Source organism: Mytilus californianus, unplaced genomic scaffold (assembly GCF_021869535.1).
Source record: "Mytilus californianus isolate M0D057914Y unplaced genomic scaffold, xbMytCali1.0.p SCAF_12, whole genome shotgun sequence".
Taxonomy (NCBI): domain Eukaryota; kingdom Metazoa; phylum Mollusca; class Bivalvia; order Mytilida; family Mytilidae; genus Mytilus; species Mytilus californianus.
Genome location: NW_026262604.1, coordinates 41,773,441 through 41,794,121, shown reverse-complemented (window position 1 = coordinate 41,794,121; position 20,681 = coordinate 41,773,441). Strand labels below are relative to the sequence as shown.

The window sequence follows — 20,681 nt, the reverse complement described above, 5'->3', positions numbered from 1 at the left end:
ACAACATTATATATTATACGTTCTTTTATTTGACTGATATTATTTCATAACATGCTATTGTCATCTTCTCTGAATTTCTTCGCTTTCTTGAAGCCAAAACCGAACAGGGTATTTGACCGCTTCATATTGTAAATGACTATCGGAACGTCTCTCTTGTTATCCTTGCAAACATACGATACTTTCCGGACTTTAATTAGATGACCAATCAGTGACCTGAATTAATGTGAACTATATTTAGTCAAAGGTAAACACTGATTTTACATCCTTGTTTATTGCAACTTTGCGACAATACGACTCTCGACACTTGCCTGTATACATTTTAAAAAGATTTTTTTTTCTTTTTGAATTTAAATTTTTGTCCGTGAAGTAGCCGGCACTTGGAGCCACGGTAAACAGCGGATTTCCGTCTGTCGAGTACTTTGTTTTCAATTCGCCACCTGGGCTACCACAACTGAATAAAAAGATAGCCCAGGTCAATTTCTGGTCGCCATGGGCGACTGGGCGACCGTTAAGTTTTTTCCCTGTTCTGTAACACTATATATAGCTAGCAGACATAAAAAAGACAATACACCATTTTGTCCCTTCTCCTTGAGTATAAAAGGCATAATACCATGAAGTGTTATACAAGTCCTTGTTTTTATTCTGGTTCTAGTTGCCAAGTTGGTATGTATTCTCATCAAGTCATGTCATCTGCCTCATGTTTTGCCTCAGACATTCTGATTGAACCCCTTACCTTTGTTATTGTTAAGACAACATCTGTTGATGTGGTCATTTGGTCAACTTCTCCGGTCAATTTGTAACCAACAACCTGAGGAAGCACCATACTAATGGACTGGCCTAACATAACAGCTTCTGCTTCAATCCCGCCGACACCTACAAAATAAAACGACTGAAAATACTGCAAGAATGGCATATTACATGACTGCATAAACATGAATGAGATAAAAGTACACTCAGACTTGCATATTACATGATTGCATCAAAATATATGAAGTACAGTCAGACTGGACTAACAAGATTTGCATAAAAATGAAAGAGTTGAAAGTACAATGTGACTGGCATATTATATGACTGCATAGAAATAAAAGAACATGAAAGCAGTCAAACTGGCCTGTTACATGACTGCCTCAATCCTGTCACTACCTTTAAAACGAACGAAAACCTGACAATACCAACTATACTCCCCCGAGCTGCACATTCATTGATAGAAAGCATGTTGACAATGACAAGCTTATATCACTTGGTCTCTGATGGAGATTTGTCTCATTTGCAATCATACCACATCTTCTTATTCTAATATTAACATGACAGCCTAAATCCAGTTTCAGTTCGAGAGGAATAACTTACCCCAGCCAACAACTCCTAAACCATTGATCATTGTAGTATGAGAATCAGTTCCAACTAAACTGTCTGGATACAATGTCCCATTGTCGTTAAAAACAACTCGGGCAAGAAATTCTAAGTTGACCTGATGAACTATCCCTGACCCTGGAGGTACAATCAACATATTCTTCAAAGCCCTTGCTCCCCACTGTAAAGAAAAACAAACTCATACTTTTAAGTAAGTGACAACACACATTTGTCATGTGTATTATTCTGACTAAAATAAAACAACTTGAATATTTATGCAGTGTATTAATTTTATCATGCCTCGTAAGACCTGAATATTAGTACATACATATATACATGTACATTTCAAAATTACAATATTCCAAAAACAGAACTTTAAATCTATAAAATAGGCTTGTAGCAAGGCATAGTTTCTGCCTTTATCCATAATACACTATTTTTCCAATAGCAGTCTTCATTACCTGCCTTTCATCGCAATTGACCGTCTTTGCTTAAATCTATGTATTGTATTTATTTTTCATTTGTTCTTGTTCTAAATATGCATGAAATATTTACAACTGAATGTTTAGCAAATTGCAATCGATAGATTACTGTGAATTCCATTTATTTTCATGTACCAATTTTTGTAGAATGGAGAAAATAGTATTTTCGTGGATACTTGATTTCTAGGTTCTGCCAAAGTCAGCATACAAGCCTATAGAAATGTTGTACTTTAAATTTAGTGAACATTTAAATTCATGGTTTACTTGTATCCATGAAATATCCATAAGAATTGGTATCCCATGAATAATAATGAATTAATAGTATGTTTAAAACAAGAATGTGTCCATAGTACACGGATACCTGACTCGCACTATTATTAATTTCTATGTTCAGTGGACCGTGAAATTGGGGTCAAAACTCTAATTTGGCATTAAAATTAGAAAGATCATATCATAGGGAACAGGTGTACTAAGTTTCAAGTTGATTGGACTTCAACTTCATCAAAAACTACCTTGACCAAAAACTTTAACCTGAAGCGGGATAGACGGACGGACGGATGGACAGACCCACACACACATGCACAGACCGAAAAACATAATGCTCCTAGGTGGGGCATAAAAAAGTAAATAGCCACAAAATGTATCCCATGATCACACTATAAAAATCGAAATCCACAAAAACTGAATGGTACTAAATTATGTTGCAACTTCTGATATTTTTTAAACAGCTCTTACAGTCACATGACTACTGTTGGAGACTGTATGTTAATCTCTAGATGTCTTTTGGCAGAGTTTTTGAAATAATTTTTTCCCTGGTGGTCCTTCAAGAAAATCTGCTGGTGCTCACAGGGCTCACGCTAGCAGGCGACTGGGGCGAAAAAGTCGCTTTCATGTCTGTCACTTCGCTTTGCCCAACCGTCAAACCAATATCTAGTCGCCCTGGTGTTTACAATAGTCGCTTGCAGTCGTTTTCGTCATTGGCAATTTCCCCTTCTTACCAAGTCAATGAAACAGCTTATTTTCATTTAAAAGTGAAGAAATTCAAAGACATAAACGATTAATTGTTAAAAAAAGATGTGAAAGTATTGACTTTACAGATTGGTCGTATGTTATTTCAAAGAAACAACTTTTATGAAGTATTTTCTTTAACTTCCGGTACTTGTTACTCGAGATCGTATATCAAAATATTCTGATTTTCGACAAAAATAAGTTTTTTACTTCATTAGAAAGTGATCAAAATTGCCTTTAGTTAATGTTTGATCCACTGATTGCATGAAAAGCCTCATATTTCTTTCCGAAATCGCTTATCAAACTTTGTTTATTTTCGTAAATTTTCTTCGACCGCCATTGAAATATTTGTACGATCAATGGATCGGAGGCAGGTTTCATCGGAAAAGGACCAGCTATGACCGAAATCCGTATTTTTACCATAATAACTACAGACGCCTGAATTGAACAGCTGATAAAAGAATAATGACCCCAAAAGTGAAAATTACACATTCCACACGCATTAATAGACTTTTGGTTAGATCTCCTTGCCAAATGTATATATTTCCATGTAAATGCATTGTTTCAATTTATTGATTAAAGTTACTTAACTTTGTTAAATTTATATATCTTTTTAATGAGAAACAGCGAATTTCATTAAGTTGATAAACAGAATAGTTTTTTAATTGCATTTTGATTGATATATGATACTTTCTTTGCCTTTTTGATATAAAAAAGTTCTTTTAGGTGCTAGATATTTAGTTGGTAGATTCTGACAAGATGATTAATATAATTATGCAACTATAAATAAAATTGAGAATGCAATGACTATATATTTAAGACATAAACTGAAACAACTGTTACTTTAAATGACTCAGGTATGAATTGAACACCTCTTTAAAAAAAAAGTACATATGGTCCTTTATATTATAGTAAAAATCAAACATTGTAGCGCCGTGAGCTAATGAGCACTTCTCTTTCAAATCTCACCACTTCTCCCTTCCAGTTTTAAAAAGAGAAGTCACTTCTCCCTGTGATTTTGAAGTAGTGTAAGCCCTGGCTCACATTTCTATTGCAAAATACCAAAATTGCGTAGGTCCTTTGCAAAATTTTGGTGGTCAGAACCTTCGAACCATCAATTTTCGAGAACTCTGCTTGTGGTTATTTGTGTCCTTGGGTTGCTGTCTCCATGACATATGTCCCACAACTACTTATTTCATACTTGATAAAACTAAAATAGAACTGACCTTTTGAAAGGAAATATTTCTTGATCAAATGAATGGGTTTGCTTGTAACAGTATAGCGTTAATTTTTCTTTCCTTCAAACGAATATTTCTGGTTTTTTTTTCATCTTAACTAATATCTATAGTTTCTAGGACGACCTTTAATTTCTACTCACCTTCAAAAATACAAATCTTTCTTTATTTCTTGTAAATTCTAATTCCTGATTCTGTTCTAAAGCATCAGCACTGTAATAAAGCAACACCATTAAAGTTAATATATATTATATCAAGACATCATTTCATACATAACCAACATTTTAGTAACAAGTAACTGTGTGTAGATCAAAATAAAATCAAGTTTTATAATATCTTTTGAACAATTTTCAGTTTTAAAAGATTTTCATTGACAATTTTTTTTGACAAACTTTTACTTTTAATAATTTTTTCTTCTTGCAAGTAGAGGTAAAAAAAAAATAAGTACATGAAAAAAGTAATAATGAAATGACAACAAATATGTGATACAAATCATGAGGAATTGAACTTGTAAGATGTAAAAAGAACAAACTAGCTCAACAAACTGAGCCAGAAAGACTGTATATTATTTCCCTTTAAATAGCATGTTTAGACTGCTGAAGACACACATGTATCATAAATATATAATTTCCAAGTAAATATTTATTTTTCCATTATATTGAAATAATTTTACCTGATCAAGTCTTATATTACTGAATTAATTTTACCCAATCAAGCAGAACCTAAACAGATATATACATGCATGTCAAAGCGATTTAAAGACATTCTGTTTATCATAAAATAAACATGGGCAGACAATTCCTTTATGATCATTTCAAATTTCAAAAATATATGTACATGATATATATTGCTGAAGTCCATATCGCTATTTCAGTCTACAACAATAAATCTTCTTCATTATATATATATATATGACAAACTTTATTATATATCTGTTTAAGTCATGCCAAATCAGATGAAATTTATAAAGTAATAACATTATCTGACATATGGAGAAAATCCTTTATATACAAAGATGAATCTGAATACAATGTCATTTGTCATATGCATGCTTGTGGGGTAACATCTTCATTGAAGTTAGAAAATCTCAAAATAAGGAATACTTCCAAGTCATAAAATTTCAAACAATTATGTATCATGAGAACAGTTTTGTCAGTAACTTTCAATGACTTTAGTTATATACACGTATTGCAAAGACTTTTCTAATTACCAGGAGAATTTTTCTACACTTCTTTCCAAATCTTTCTGACATTAAGAATGCAAGAATGCATTCTCAGCTTGATGTTTGAGGAAAAATATAACAACTAACCTCACTGTTCACATACTACTGACAATCAACCTTAGATTTGTCAAACTATTTCATCTTTTATGAAGATATTTCCCCAAATTCTAATTAAATATCATGTCAAAAAATTGATAAAATAAAACAACACTCAAACACCTTTTAACTATGGCTACCAACCTAGATGTTTTGTTGCCATGAAATGGACAAATTTTATCAGAGCAAGGACCTTCACAGTTCAAACATTTGGGCTGACCTCCTCCAGGGTTTGGGGAGAATCTCAAAGTACTGTAAGGAGAAAAAAATCTTAAATTTTACAAAATTAATTCTATTTCACTCTCATAAAATCTAAAATATTTCTTGATATTATTCTCTCCTATATCATGTATATAATTATTTCATACAAGAAATTTTTCAGATACTGTATATCAATATTCAATATTCAAATATTTATCATAAAAAAGTTTTATTTCAGAAACTAAGCATGATAATAATACAAATTATTGTGTCTTGTTTTTTTTTCTCTTACGAAAATTCAGCATATACATAAAGCTTTAAGATGATCATGATATAAGTATCAAATTAAAAAGAGGCTTAATCACAGTTAGTAAGGACACTAAGAGGGTCTTCCTATTGTGTTGTTACTATGTGGGGCTCCAGTAAGGTACCCCCTTAGGTCACAAGGTCATATTTAAAAATTGTATGAGGTCACCAGGTTACTTTTAACATGTTTAAGCAAATAAAACATTTTGAACATTTTGAAAAGTCCTTCTAAATGAGACATCATGTAACAAAGTTCTTGATATATTTCCTAAAATAATAACAAATTTGCCAGTCCAAAAGTTTTTTTTTATTGAATTGTTATGTTAATGGATATATGTGCCAAACTGAATCTAAGTATCATTCAGAAAATAAGCACCTTCTAACAATTATACTGTATGACATTTTATAATAATCTGATGGGCTTTATCTTAATAACTCAGTGTTTGGAAATATTCCTGAAAGCTAATTTTCAGGTACAATTATATTGATGTTGGATCAAATGAAAAAATGTTATTTTTCAATATTATTTTTCAATCTTCAAATCAGAGACTCATTATTTACTGAGATTCAAAAATGAGGAATATATATTTGTCCATTTCAAACACTGGACAAAACATTCTATGACTACTCTAGCACCAGTGAACATAAAAATAATCATTATACAGCAAAGTTATCAAGAGATAGAACATGCAAGACCTGGTTAAAATGTGCAGGTAGGAATTTACATTATTTTTATTTATATAAAACCTTAAGACCCTTTGAATTTGGAAAATGCATGATATACTGGATATCAGTTGGAAGATGCTAGTTTTGAAGTTTTCTGAGGGATTTAATGCTAAAAATGCAACCAAATTCAATTTTAGTTAAAAAAAAATATTGCCAAAAATTTGAAAAAAACTTAAAAAACAAGAATTTTCTCAGACTGACAGTTGAACTTTTTGGAACCAACACTTTTTTTCACTGTGTCAATAATTATAATTTATTTTTACAAATATGTACTGTTATCATCGTAACGGCAGACAAATATTCAATTCAATTCTCTATTTCAGAATCTTATACATTCTTGGTATTTTCAAAAGTGTTCCCAAAATCACAGTGCTTCATTAGAAACCTCATAAACAATGGAAATTCAACCAATGACATGACATTTTTTTCCTTTTGGGGTACGAACAAAAAAATTATGTATTATTCCCTTGATTCTGAAATGGAAAATTATGTATCTATAGGTGATAAACTGGTTATAGAAAAGAACATTTGGGATAGGTAATCAAGCATTATATTACATAGATAACCGTAGCCTATTTATAAGATGTTTACCTCCTTGACACATCCACCTGTATAGAGTGGTCAATAACTAGGTCAGCTGGACAGACTGGGTTAATTTTCTGTGGATCCCCTCCTAATCTTTTGACAGCATCTCTCATAGCAGCAAAATCTACCACTGCTGGTACCCCCCTGAAAATGTAATTAACAAGATGAAGTTGATATTGGAAATAAACTTTGACCCTATTGGAAATATTGAATGATATCCACTAAACATATTATATACATGTGCTGTGGAGTCTTTTATTTTCATTGGTTTTTAAATTTCATGGTTGGAAAAACTTGTGGTCTTTTGAGGGTAAAAAATTTGTGATATCATCATTTGCTCGTACAATAAAAGCACCTAAAAATTGATATATATATACTGTGGATTCATTTATTTTCGTGGGTATTAGTTTTTGTGGATTGAGGAAAACTTGCATTTTCTTGGATATTTGATTTCGTGGTTTTGCCAATCTCTGCATACAAAGCATATATTAAATTTGTAATTCGTTGAACATTTCAATTCGTGGTTCACTTGTACCAACGAAATCCACAAAAATTGGTATTCAACGAATAATGATGAATCCACATTATACATGTTAAAGCTTTTAAATTTTCATTCCCATTACCCACAAAAATTGGTATCCCAAAAATATTAACAATCAAGATTTCCTAACTAAAAAATATGTTATAGAGCAGTATTTTTCTGACTAAAAAGTATCAGCAGACTTTACCTTGACTGAAAAATGCTAATTGGAATAAACATAATAATTGTTGACACAATTGTAATGCATTTCTGTTATTCAATGTTTACTTATTTTGTGTTATATCACCTCTTACTATTTAATATGTACCACCTTTGATAATTATTTAGTATGACAATAAATTTTCACTTCTGTACTCGTTCTATGAACAACAAATTTATTTTGTAAAAAATGTTTCTGTACTCCTAACAACAAAATTATTATATTTAAATTTACCTGTGTACGTTACTTTATTTAAAGCCATTTTGTCCTAGGTTAAAGTTGTCTTTTTGACATTGATACATCTTCTTTATTTATATTGTGTCATAGATCAAACTTATTCGTTCAGTGTATATTTCAAAGATGCCAAACCCCTTTGAGTGCAATCAGTAAAAAGGCATTAATATTTACGTAAAATTTTATAATAATCATATAAACAATGGGCATACAGGGATGATTGATTGAACAGTGGTTGCTTAACGTCCAGTGGCAAATATTTCATGCATGTACAGGAAGAGAACAAATTTACAATAAATACAAAAGATGGGTCCTTTAGTAGAGGTCGTCCGGGATGAGGGTCGGTAGATATTTACACTGCCACTGGAAAATGAGGATATATGGGATACGAGACAGAAATTTAGAATTTCAACAGGCCACCTAAGGATCTATCAAAGTTGTTTCTATGGTTCTAAACGTACACAGTGTGTAGCTCTCTTTTTTCAAGATATATGAATTAATGTCCCCATTCCGACCGGACGTGGCTGCGTACTTGTATATCCACCACAGCAAATCAGACGTCACACTATTGCAAGAGTATTGCTGCCAATTGAAGTAAAACCTGTAGTGACCATATTTCTTTTCCTCAGTCACCCTTTAGGGCGGCACTCGGTGACAAAGTGATGTCCTTGATTTATCAGAACTACGATTCAAAGTTGATGAGCAAATGAGGAACACTGACCATCGCGCTAAATGGAAATATTTCTTATAATATATGCAAAAGGTATAATGAATTGTCCAGATTTCTAGGTTTCTTTCTTTGAAATTGAAATTAAAATTGTTCCACCAGACATTATAAAATTGAAAACAAAGACTTTTTAAGTTCATTAATTATTCAGAACTGAACAAGAAATAGAGATCGTTTTCTACTGGTAGTCCCAATTGATTTTTGGTTACTTAACGTCCAGTGACAAATATTTCATGCATGTTTGAGGACGAGAACAAAATAACAATAAATTCAATTTAGGAAGGTCTTACAATAGAGATCGGAAAATTCGGGCAACCACTGTAAAATGGGGGTATATTGGATTGGGACAGAAATGAAGCCTTGCCACAGGCCACATAAGGACCCTTCGAAGAGTTGTAGCATGGGTTTTAAACGTGCATAAAGCTTGGCACTCTCTAAACACAAGACATCGGATTTAATGTCCTCATTCTGACTGAACGCGGCTGCGTACTTGATACATCCCGCACAACTAAACGGACGCCCCTCTTTGACGAGGGTTATACTGCTGGTCGACAGTGTTAACCATATTTCTATTCCCCAGGTACCTTTATAAATGAAAGGGGTGGTAGTCCCTATTGTTATTATATATGTTACTGTTACATGAAATCAAAAATGAAGCGTCACAATTATCAATAAAATGCTCCGCTGGGGCGCAGCTTGATACGACCGCAGAGGTCGAACCCTGAACAGTTGGGGCAAGTATGGACACAACATTCAAGCTTGATACAGCACTGAATTTGGATTGTAATTAAATATTTGACACAGCATAGGTTTCTGACACAGAATGAAAGTGGTCTAAGAACTTAAAAATTTTCAATTTACCTATTCATACATGTGATGGACTGTGAAACTCAGATCAGGAGATTGGGAAATTTTGGTCAGGAGATTAGGACTCAGATCAGGAGGTTTTTAATCGACATTAATTTTGTTGTAAATGTAACCGTGTGCTGTAAAAATGGTCTTTAAAAGTGTGTTTTCTTCAACTTTCCAACCAATTTATTATGTTTATAGTACCCTTGTACTTTCTCCATCTTTATATTCTACATGTTCAATCTAACATTGTTTTTTTCCAGTATGTTCTTTAAATTTTTTACTTCATATTCTGTAAAACAATCATTGCAACCAGAACATTTGTTTAGCTGTCTGCAAATAGTTTTTATTTTTTTTTTTTTTCTCTTGCAAATAGTTTTTATTTGCAAACTCAGAAATTCATTCTATCTGTAAAGTTAGGGTCATAGTTACTATATAAATTTCAATTTAAGCCTTAAAAGGAAGTATAGAATCCTCAAATAATTTTCAAATTATTATTTTTTTATTTGTCCTAAGACATTTAAAATCATTTAATAACCATCCTTTTATGATTATTTGTTCAATTTATATTTTATTTATATTCTTTTAAAAATTTTCATTATTAAAAGGAAAGTAACTTAAAACAGGATAAATCAAGGGAAGTAACCCAATAAATACACAGTTTTTGTTACACAACGGCAGTTAGCCTGAGGTAAAAATCGTTGCTTACCAGTATGTTTGACACCCAAGCTGACAAGTGAAGCCATATAATTATGCATGTTAATTGATTTACAGGTAAAATATAACTTCAGGTAATGTCAGTTACACCAGATGCCTGAGATGTTATGTTGGGCAGAAATTTTTCATTCATGAAAAATTTCATACACGGGATTTTTTCAACGGGAGGGGGGAGGAGACCCCTGAAAACAGGATTATTGTACTCCCGTCGGGAGGTTCACATGTATGCCTATTCAAACCATATCATTATTATTTGCTTTTATATATAAATCAGAAATAACCAATTTAAAATGGAAAATGTTAAAGAAAAAAAAGGAAAAAAAAAATCCCCCCCCCCCCCCCCAATTTTTTGAACCCCCTTATGATTCATCGCCCCCAAACTCAATCCCAGCTTTCCCTTTGTGGTATGGTACCTTGCAGTACAATTTCAGAGAGATTCATACACTTGAACACAAGTTATTGTCCTGAAACTAGAAAAATGCATGTTTTTTTGCCCTTTTATGGCCCCTAATTACTAAAATTTTGAGGGAAAACCCCCAAAATCAATCCCAGCCTTCCCTTTGTGATATGGAACCTTGTAGTACAATTTCATAAAGATCCATACACTTACAAACAAGTTATTGTCATGAAACTAGAAAAATGCTTGTTTTTTGCCCCTTTTTGGCCCCTTATTCCTAATATTTGGAAGAAATTACCCCAAAAATCAATCCCAGTATTCCCTTTGTGATATGGAACCTTGTAGTACAATTTCATAAAGATCCATACACTTACAAACAAGTTATTGTCATGAAACTAGAAAAATGCTTGTTTTTTGCCCCTTTTTGGCCCCTAATTCCTAAAATTTGGAGACAATTACCCCCAAAATCAATCCCAGCATTCCCTTTGTGATATGAAACCTTGTGGTACAATGTCAGAGAGATTCGTACACTTACACACAAGTTATGTCTGGAAGTTACAAAAATGCTTATTTTTGGCCCCTTTTGGCCCCTAATTCCTTAACTGTTAGTACCATAACCCCCAAAATCAATCCCCACCTTCCTTTTGTGGTATTGAACCTTATGGTAAAATTTCAATGAGATCCATTCACTTAAACTAAAGTTAGAGTGCGAAAACTAATGTGTATTCGGACGACGACGCCGGACGACGACGACGACGACGACGACGACGACGACGACGACGCCAACGTCATACCAATATACGACCACAAAAATTTTTTTGCGGTCGTATAAAAATGAAGCGTCACAGTTATCAAAAATGATTTCTAAACGGAGAACTGTTTTGGACAGGTTATGAATCCGTAACAAATAGACTGTTAGTCGTAACACCGTAATTTTGGTCCAAAATTCGTAACAATTACGGGAAAATCGTAACGGTTGGCATCTATGATATTTACTTGTTTTTGTGTATTGTCTTTTTGATCGAGTTAAGCCATTTCAATTGATATTTTATTGTGTGTCTTTTTATGTTGTAATGTTACACCACTGTTTCAGATTAGGGTGAAGGTTGGCAACTGTTAAAACGTTTAAACCCGCTGCATTTTTATGCACCTGTCCTAAGTCAGGAGCCTGTTGTTCAGTGGTTGTCGTTTGTTGGTGTGGTTCATAAGTGTTTCTCGTTTTTAATATAGATTAGACTGTTGGTTAACTTGGTTTTCCTGTTTGAATTGTTTTACATTAGTCATTTTGGGGCCCTTTATAGCTTGCTGTTCGGTGTGAGCCAAGGCTCCGTGTTGAAGGCCATACTTTGACCAATAATTGTTTGCTTTTTACACATTGTGGCTTGGATGGATAGTTGGCACTCATACCACATCTTCTTATTTATATAATTGGAATAAACTAACTCTAATTTGAGTGTTTATCCCTCATTTTGTAAACAAAGTTAAAAAAAATTACTGAAACAACATACATAAATCTAAATCAATTTAATAACATTATATTAGGTCAATAAGGTATTTTATTTAACATAGCCTGGATGTTATGAATAAAATTTTGAAGTTCATATCAGATATTTATTAAATAGAATATTTTTTCCATATTTTTACTTAAAATATTGTAACATAACTAGTAACTACTGCCTAGTATAAATTAAATCATTTAATTTTTTCAAGTCAAGCATTTCGTGAACCATTTGAAATTTCTTCCTTTACTTACGTGAAATCCTGTAGGATGACCCTGGCTGGTTTAAATGGAATTTCAACATTTTTGGTCTGATTTTTCTCCCAGTCCAGAATGTGTTCCACATCTTTCTGTAGTACCTGGAAATCATCACAGTTCCTGATGGCTGATTCCAATAGCACTCTGATGGAGTACGGAAGCTTTTCTAAAAAGTAAAATTTGAATATCATCATCAGTGTTTCCTTTCCACCAGAAATTGATGTGAAGGATACCTTGAACAATTGAACAGAACTTTTGATGCAGTGACCTCTTCTCTCTTTAATATTAAGACTTTGGCTGTTATCTGCTCTTTGGACGGGTTGTTCATGTTGTTGTCTCTTTGACATATCAGTGTTTTCCATTCGGCATTTAAGCCGGGTGTGCCAACCACCTTCTTTTAAAAGCCGACCATGTTTCCATTTTAGGAGGTGGTCGGCTTTTTTTCAAATTCTGGATTTTTTTCGGTTCCGAACCGTAAAAATTTAAATACTAATTGCGCCTCGCTGATTGTTTTCATTGACAAAAATGGCGGATCATCAAATTTCAATGTTTTCTTTTATTAATCGGGGGAAGAGAAAGGCAGATGACGATGGTGATAAGGAAAATTCTTGGCCAAATAAGTCAACTAAAACGGATAGTTGTATTGAAATTGTTGAAATGGAATAAAAAGTATCAAAACAACGGAAAAGGCACAGAAGCGATCGCGAAGATAAACACGTTGGGAAAAGTTTACGGGAGCCTGTATGATTTTACATGATGGCGGACAAATTTGCATACAAGTGTAAATACGTCTATCCCCCAAATGAGGGATATCTCTTAAATGAGGGACTTTCTCTCTGGCAAGAGGTTAAAAGAAAAAAGAAAAACTTAGATTTTTTAACTTAAAAGGGGGAAAAATCATTATACTCGGACCAATTTTTCTAAAAGAAGGTCCCATTATTTTTAATGATAAAGAAGATATAAGTCCAGGAATATTACAAAATTTTTGGACATGTTTTGACCATATAATACCAAATAGATGTATAGTACTTTGGGAAAATTTTCTGTAAATAAAATAAATATGTGCTCATTTGTATCTCAAAAATGTACCCCCTCATAAAAGAGATCGTCATTACATTGAGAGGTTACCCCTCATTTGATGAATATGAACAGGACTTTAAATGGCTAATCGTCACAGAAGGAGGATATAACTGCTTTGTGTTCCAAAAATACAGCACTAAAGCGAGGAACAGGACAGAAATAAACTTGGATCGATAAGCTATGCATATGCAGGAGGAGGGAGTCCTACAAAAGACATATCCGAGATCCGCAAAACTAATTTGTCAAATGAATGGCTAGCAGTGATAGCAGAAGAACAGTTCAATTTTATTAAATGTGTATACAATACTAATCCTTCTTTTTGTGACCCCCTCCAACAGTAAAAAACCCGGTAAGAAATGTTAAAACAATAAAAAACACCCGGTTGTAAGTGATTTTTTCAAAACATCCACCTTACCTTAGTGAAAAATGGAGAACACTGCATATTCCCCATTTCCATTCTCAATTTTACATACAAGTTATATATATAGCACACCTTTTACAAATTAACGTATCTAATTCACGAAAAGCGTAGCTTTGAGTGGATTAAATACGTTAATGAGTAAGGCGTGGCTATATATGATTTGTAACATTAATGGGCTATGACACACGTCAAAGGTTAAATGCTGACAAATAAAATTTTACTGTACTTTTCAATATGTCAATCAAATAGTGGCATGATACTATATCTGATTTCCGGAAAATTAACACATGCAGCAGATGTCAGTTGGATTTTTGTGTCAGATACAGGTACATTTAAATGAATTGTAGCGTGGGATTCAGGCTCGATAGCCATTTACGTGTTATAGAATGTTTTTCCTCCCCCAAAAAAAATGGGGGGTGGGGTGATGCAAAATTTTATACGATGTTTATTTGCTCTCCAACTCGAAAATGATGTGTAGTTTCAAAGGAGTTTTATCGTTTATCGATAAGAAGGAAACATTTTATAATACCAATTATGAAGGTAATTAATACTATTCTTCCATTCCCAAGAACTGGAAAAAGATCGGTTAATTGATTGCAATGGTTGCATGTTGAATGCGTGTAAGATCCAGGGACAAATATTTGAAGCATGATCAATTCACAGAGGTAGGCCTTTATAGAATGAAGAAAATTACTAAACATCCAGTGACATATATTTTTTCATTAATTTCGACACGATAAATGGTCATTAAATGGAGGAAATTAAACGATTAAAATTCCAGTGACAATTTTTTGGGAATATCTATATTGTCACGATAAAAACAAGTATCCAACAATTTATCAATATCGCCTCTTTGTTTATAGACCACTTTATTCCTTTTTGTAGCTCTCCTCGAGCATTCACAGGGGTTAAAAAAATTTGTTATTGCTCACTAGCCCAGGACTTATTGGTAGCAGGATTTTACTAGCCCTGTTGAAAGTGCTGCTAGCCCATCAAAACTGACCTGCTAGCCCGAGTATATCTTTTAAATTTAGAGTGGGTGTCCCTTGTTTTGAATGCGGCATTATACACGGTATTTGATAAAATAAATCAAATAAATTTTTGTTTTATTAATTATAACAAGGATCTCTAGACATCTTTTTGGATATCCCTTGTACTATGGGTTGTTAAATATTTTCGGGCACAGAAAACATGTTCATTGATATTGTCATGTTAAACCAGTGGTTCAATTCGTATATTTGTTGTTCCCACATACAAAGCAGACTTTTTATCAGCGTGATCGGGAAAATAACGGCAATATTCACAAAACATCATCTCTTGTTTATCATCAGTAACAGTCGACCTTGCCCATGGGGAATCTTTCTGTCCATGACACTATAAATGTTTTTTTTCCGCTTTTCCTGGTCGTATTTGGCATTTTTTGGGATAAATTTTCAGCCTCATTACCCCCTTCATCTACCGTTTTTCGTTTTGAAACTGACAAAGTTCCTGTGGTGGCCGTACTAAAATGTTTAGAAATAATTTGTGCATGGTTTCAAGCTCAAATTAACAGCCGTCCGACAAGACAGGTCAATATCGATCATTACATCATACACCCAAGTACCATTAATTGAAAATCTCGGCATAAGCAATGTACAATACCCCCTGTACTGAGAAATTGATATTGAAAGTACATGAATTGCGATCAATACATGATACCGGTCCACCCAGAGTTAGTTGTTCTATTTTTAAAACATGTACAAAATCGGTTCAAATTCTTGGAATCCCGGATGACGTACGTAATTGAATCTGATTGGCTAAGATAGAATAGTGATGAGGGGATTTTCCACTTACTATTTTGGAAATGCCAAGAATTGTTTGTTACTAGTCCGTCGGGCATATTCGGTTACAAGTTTTAATTGCCCGAAGTGTAAAAGTCTAGTCCCGGGCGTCATTTGTTTCAAGTACAACAATGTATAGGGAACTATTTTTAATTTAGGGTTAGGTTTACAAGTTTGGCTAGTGTTAGGGTAAGCCCCCTCACTCCCCCCCCTCCTCCCCCCCCCCCCCCCCCCCATTTCTCTATTTGTTTTTGTTATATTAATTGTTGTGTATGCATTTTGTTTACATTTATTAGGACATTTTATGATCGTTGATTTCATAGTTTATAAGGCCAAGGAGACAGATAGTGAAATAATAACTTTTGAGATGGAAGTTAGAGCACTGGTCTAAGCTCCTCCCATTCTTTGCTTTTCCTATGACAAGCGACACACGGCGGGACTGGAGAGTGCAATAACTAAAAAATCATTCAGTTAACGCACTCCTCTATAAATAACCGAAGTTAACTCACTCGAAGATCAAAGGAAAAATTACCATTCATGTTACAATACCTCAACTATTTCATTGAGAATTTTAATTTAACTACAATGTATTTCATGTATTTCAACTACATGTATCTTAAAAAATTACAATCATGTCAGATTACTCTTGAAATGAATGAAATAATTTTGTACTCACAATATCTTGTAGGACTAACATAAAACGGAGGCTTTGGTGCAACACTGAACTCTCTATTTTCAATTCTGAACCGACAATAACATAAATAAAATGTTGAAGGGTTTTCATGTAATATTGATGTAACATTGAATTGTACTCACTATATCTAGGATCATTTAATGCTGATACATTGAAGAATCTGTAGTCTTTGCCTCCAATGTTAGCTGTTTGCACCAAATGCTGGAAGGGATTTTCTGAAGATAAAATCAAAAGATATTGATATATATACATGTATACCATGTATACAGGAAACCAAACTTATTTTTCCAGGTTACTTTCCCGTTTAGCCCTGTCTAACCGACTTCACAGTGATTTGTTCTTTGCGATTTTCTAATATTGTCATGGTGTATTTATACAGGGAAAGATCCAATTGATACATGTATATATTCTGGACACTTTTTATTTGCGATATTTTTCTAATCTGGAAAGTTACGAAAATAAATCTCTCTCAAAAATTAGTTGTTTTACAGTATATGTGATGTGTAAATAATGAGGATGTCTTCTTCTATTCAATTTTAGGTAAACGAAGTGACAGTAAATGGACCATATCACTTGCATATTGCACTTGAACATAAACTTATCAAAGATTTTAATTAGATTTTGCATACAACTGCAGTATGAACTAACAAACAAAATAATGCCTTTATCTCTTTTATTTTCTGAAATGGATTCTATCAAAATAGACGGACATTTGTCACATTTGAATAGAAAGCAGGCAAAGTAAAAAACATTCTTAAAATTGTCCTAAAATCATCAAATACATAGATTTTCCTAAAACATATAAAACTTGATATGTTGTAATTACCATGTAATTTTCTATTTAATTCATATAAATAAAATCATAGGGTCACCAATATATATATTTACCATCTGCTACTGTGTTTGTAGTACAGTAGACTCCACCTAATCGGATATCGGCTAAACGAATATATCGGCTATTGTAATATTATTTCAAAACACCAAACCCTTCCCTATATGTTTAATGTTAATTTTATCGTCTAATCGAATATCGGATATAAGAATATATCGGCAAATCGGATAAGAATGTTCAGGTCATTTTGTTCAAAACCATGCACAATCGGATATTTTCAATGTTTTTCTGACAGGAAATGGACCCGGAAGTTACGAATTTACAATCTTGCAGACAAGAAGATTTTGTTTTTACTAAATATAAATATATATATTTACCATCTGCTACTGTGTTTGTAGTACATGTACTAAAATATTGAAAACAACCGCAATGGCACTATGTTTATTGACATTTTGTTGTATTTTCATCTAGAACATCACTTTCACCTTTGAATACCCCCTCCCTAAATGAAGAATTGATGACTAAATTATTTACATCATTCAGATGCGGATTTAGGGGGAATGCTGGGGCCTCCCCCTTATGGAGCTTCATTTATGGTAAGTCCAGACGTACGGTTTTACCTTTTAATCCAGTAAGCGTCAGCTCTACCAACTGAGCTAATGGAGTACTGAATGGATGGTGGTTATATATGTATTTACTAGGTATGGGGAAGCACCAATACACTTCCCCACCTCAATATATATGCTATAATGATGAAATTTATATCACTTACCCTGGTTATGTATCATTTCTCTGAGTGTGGGTTTTTAAGGGAGAGCATGATTTGACCTCTAAAATTACAAATGCACCTACCAGGATTTTATCCTGCAACCCCTGGCACAGTAAGCCACTGTATACATTTAAGCTAATGGAGATTACTTATATGGGGATGAAGTCCCCAATTACGGTAGAAAAATCAATAAAAAAAAAAGAAAACAATCTACTACTGAACTCAAAATCGTTAACTTTTTTTTCCAGACTTTTTTTAGTTTCCCACATCTGTGCAGAAATCTTTTTCTTTCTTCTGGTCTCATTTGTCACGAGACTTAAGAGTAAAATATATATTTATCAGTCTAGTAAAATATGGGAAGAAGCACAATAATAATTTCATTTATTCATTCTTTGATACGTTACTAGATAATAGCGCTTTTTGTTTACATTGAAAATGACGTCACAACAAAATTCCCCAACAACAGGACCAACGTCGGAAACATTTCTGTATATCTGTTTCTTTTTTAACAGATTCTGAAGTTAATATATGCTTGAATTAAAAAAAAACTAATGTATACGGACTTTGTCCCCTTTCACAGGTAACGCCTGCCTCATATATTATATATTTATCTATTACATGTACATGTAGGTAAAGAGAAGCATCGCTACACAAGAAAAGCAGACACTATAGCAACATGTATTATTTCTACAGTGTTGATGTGACAGTGTCTTCCCTAGAAAATTTTTCATGCATGGTGGGTCCATGGTGGATTTGCAACACGGCGCGCGATGATTCTTTTTCAGAATTAGGAACACTACATAATTTAAATGTTTAAAGCCATATACCAATCTAATTGTTTTATTATAGGTAAGTCATGGAACTTTAAAGTATTTATTACAGATGAGAGGAATTAATGAAAGACCTTATAAACAATAATAAAAATAATCCAGTCTGCACTAGTTATTTACAAATTAATGTCATGTACACATTATTTTGTTGATATCTTTCTCCGTTTCAACTTTCCAAAGTTCACCACACATTTTTCAAAATCAAAATCTTCCTCCTTTGGTCCTTCAATTGATATATGCATTAAGCAATTCAGCACTTTTTGGCATAGTCTGTTTCTCAAAGGTGTTTTAACTCTGTTTAAACATGAAAAACACCTTTCACAATCAGCTGCTGAAACTGGCAAAACAAGACCAATTGCTGCATACTTAGACAGACATGGATACAAAGTTCTAAGACTGGCAACTATGTTCATTGTCTGCCTAAATGTCATGTCTTTACATTCTTTCACTAACAGTGTCCTCAATTTGCTGATAGAATGGTTTCAGCAGTAACAGCAAGTTGTTAAATGAAACTTTGAATGTCTTCATTGCTTCACAGAGATTTTACAGGGAACAATAATAAAAAAGTTTATTTGCGTTAGGGACGACATCAAAAGTTCATTGTAGGATAAAAAAAACTTAATTCACATAGTTTTTTCACTGACCCCCCCCCCCCCTTAACTTACTTTGGGAAAAATTGATTAATTGATTGACCAATATGGATATATGTAAAGTCGATTTTGGATAAACAAAACTTGCAGCAATTTTAACCCCCACCCCCAAACTATTTGATTGAAGTATTTTTATCCTACATTGATCTTTTGATGTCGTCCCTTAATTACAGAAGTCGTCAATGAAGAATACCTAACATACAGATGACATATTTGGCAATTACCTGTTTGGAAGCTAACTGACATTTTATTTCATGACAATTTTTAAATACATTCCTGTCCGATTTATTTATAACGCTTCATAATTGTAAAAATCCTATCTTGCCGAAGTGAAAGAAAAATTATTTAGCCCCACTTGTGTAAAAAACGGCAAATGAATCCGCTATGTGACCCATTGAATTAAAGATAGAACAACACTAGTTAATTATATTAAAAACAATATTTCCGTAAATAACTTCGTATGTTTTGAAAGTTTTTCCATCATTTCATAAGACACGTCTTTTTCTCGGCACGGTTGCGGTGATGTGTATTCTTTGATATAATCAATCAACCGCGACTAATCTAAAAATAACTGATTGTTGTGACCAATCAAAAAATAGTTCATCGATGTAAATATACATTGATATAGCTGATGAAAAAACTGCGAAACTTTATTTAAAAAAAAGGTTTTGTTCATTCTCGGTGAAATTACGTTAGTTTTATTTTATGATATCAGAGACTATACTAAATTTTAAATTTCTACTTTTTAAAGATCACAGTAAAATAACGATGTCAAACTCCCGTTTTTTGGTGAAATTTATACTGGGAAAATGTTAAAACTTTTTATTTGGCACAGAAAGATATGCATTGGAGATTAATCTTACTATTTATTTATCAGCTAACTGGCAACTTCTATTATGTAACCGAAGTCTCGATGTGTAAATGTATACAACCATGCAACTAATCAAGAAGGTT

At 33.1% G+C, this 20,681-nt stretch overlaps 1 protein-coding gene across 2 annotated transcripts in view; it reads right to left on the bottom strand.

The window, feature by feature from the left end:
* The window catches only part of LOC127721822 (cytoplasmic aconitate hydratase-like), a 46,824-nt gene that overhangs the window by 25,261 nt on the left and 882 nt on the right, over window positions 1–20,681 (bottom strand). The window contains exons 2-8 of one of the 2 annotated variants that reach the window (XM_052228628.1): window positions 16,769–16,861; window positions 12,629–12,797; window positions 7,218–7,355; window positions 5,538–5,645; window positions 4,219–4,288; window positions 1,348–1,531; window positions 734–873 (exon numbers count right to left, since the gene is read on the bottom strand). In XM_052228628.1, coding sequence (XP_052084588.1) covers window positions 734–873; window positions 1,348–1,531; window positions 4,219–4,288; window positions 5,538–5,645; window positions 7,218–7,355; window positions 12,629–12,797; window positions 16,769–16,861 — 902 coding nt within the window. The remainder of the gene's footprint in view (window positions 1–733; window positions 874–1,347; window positions 1,532–4,218; window positions 4,289–5,537; window positions 5,646–7,217; window positions 7,356–12,628; window positions 12,798–16,768; window positions 16,862–20,681) is intronic. The other variant, XM_052228629.1, reaches the window with a different exon arrangement.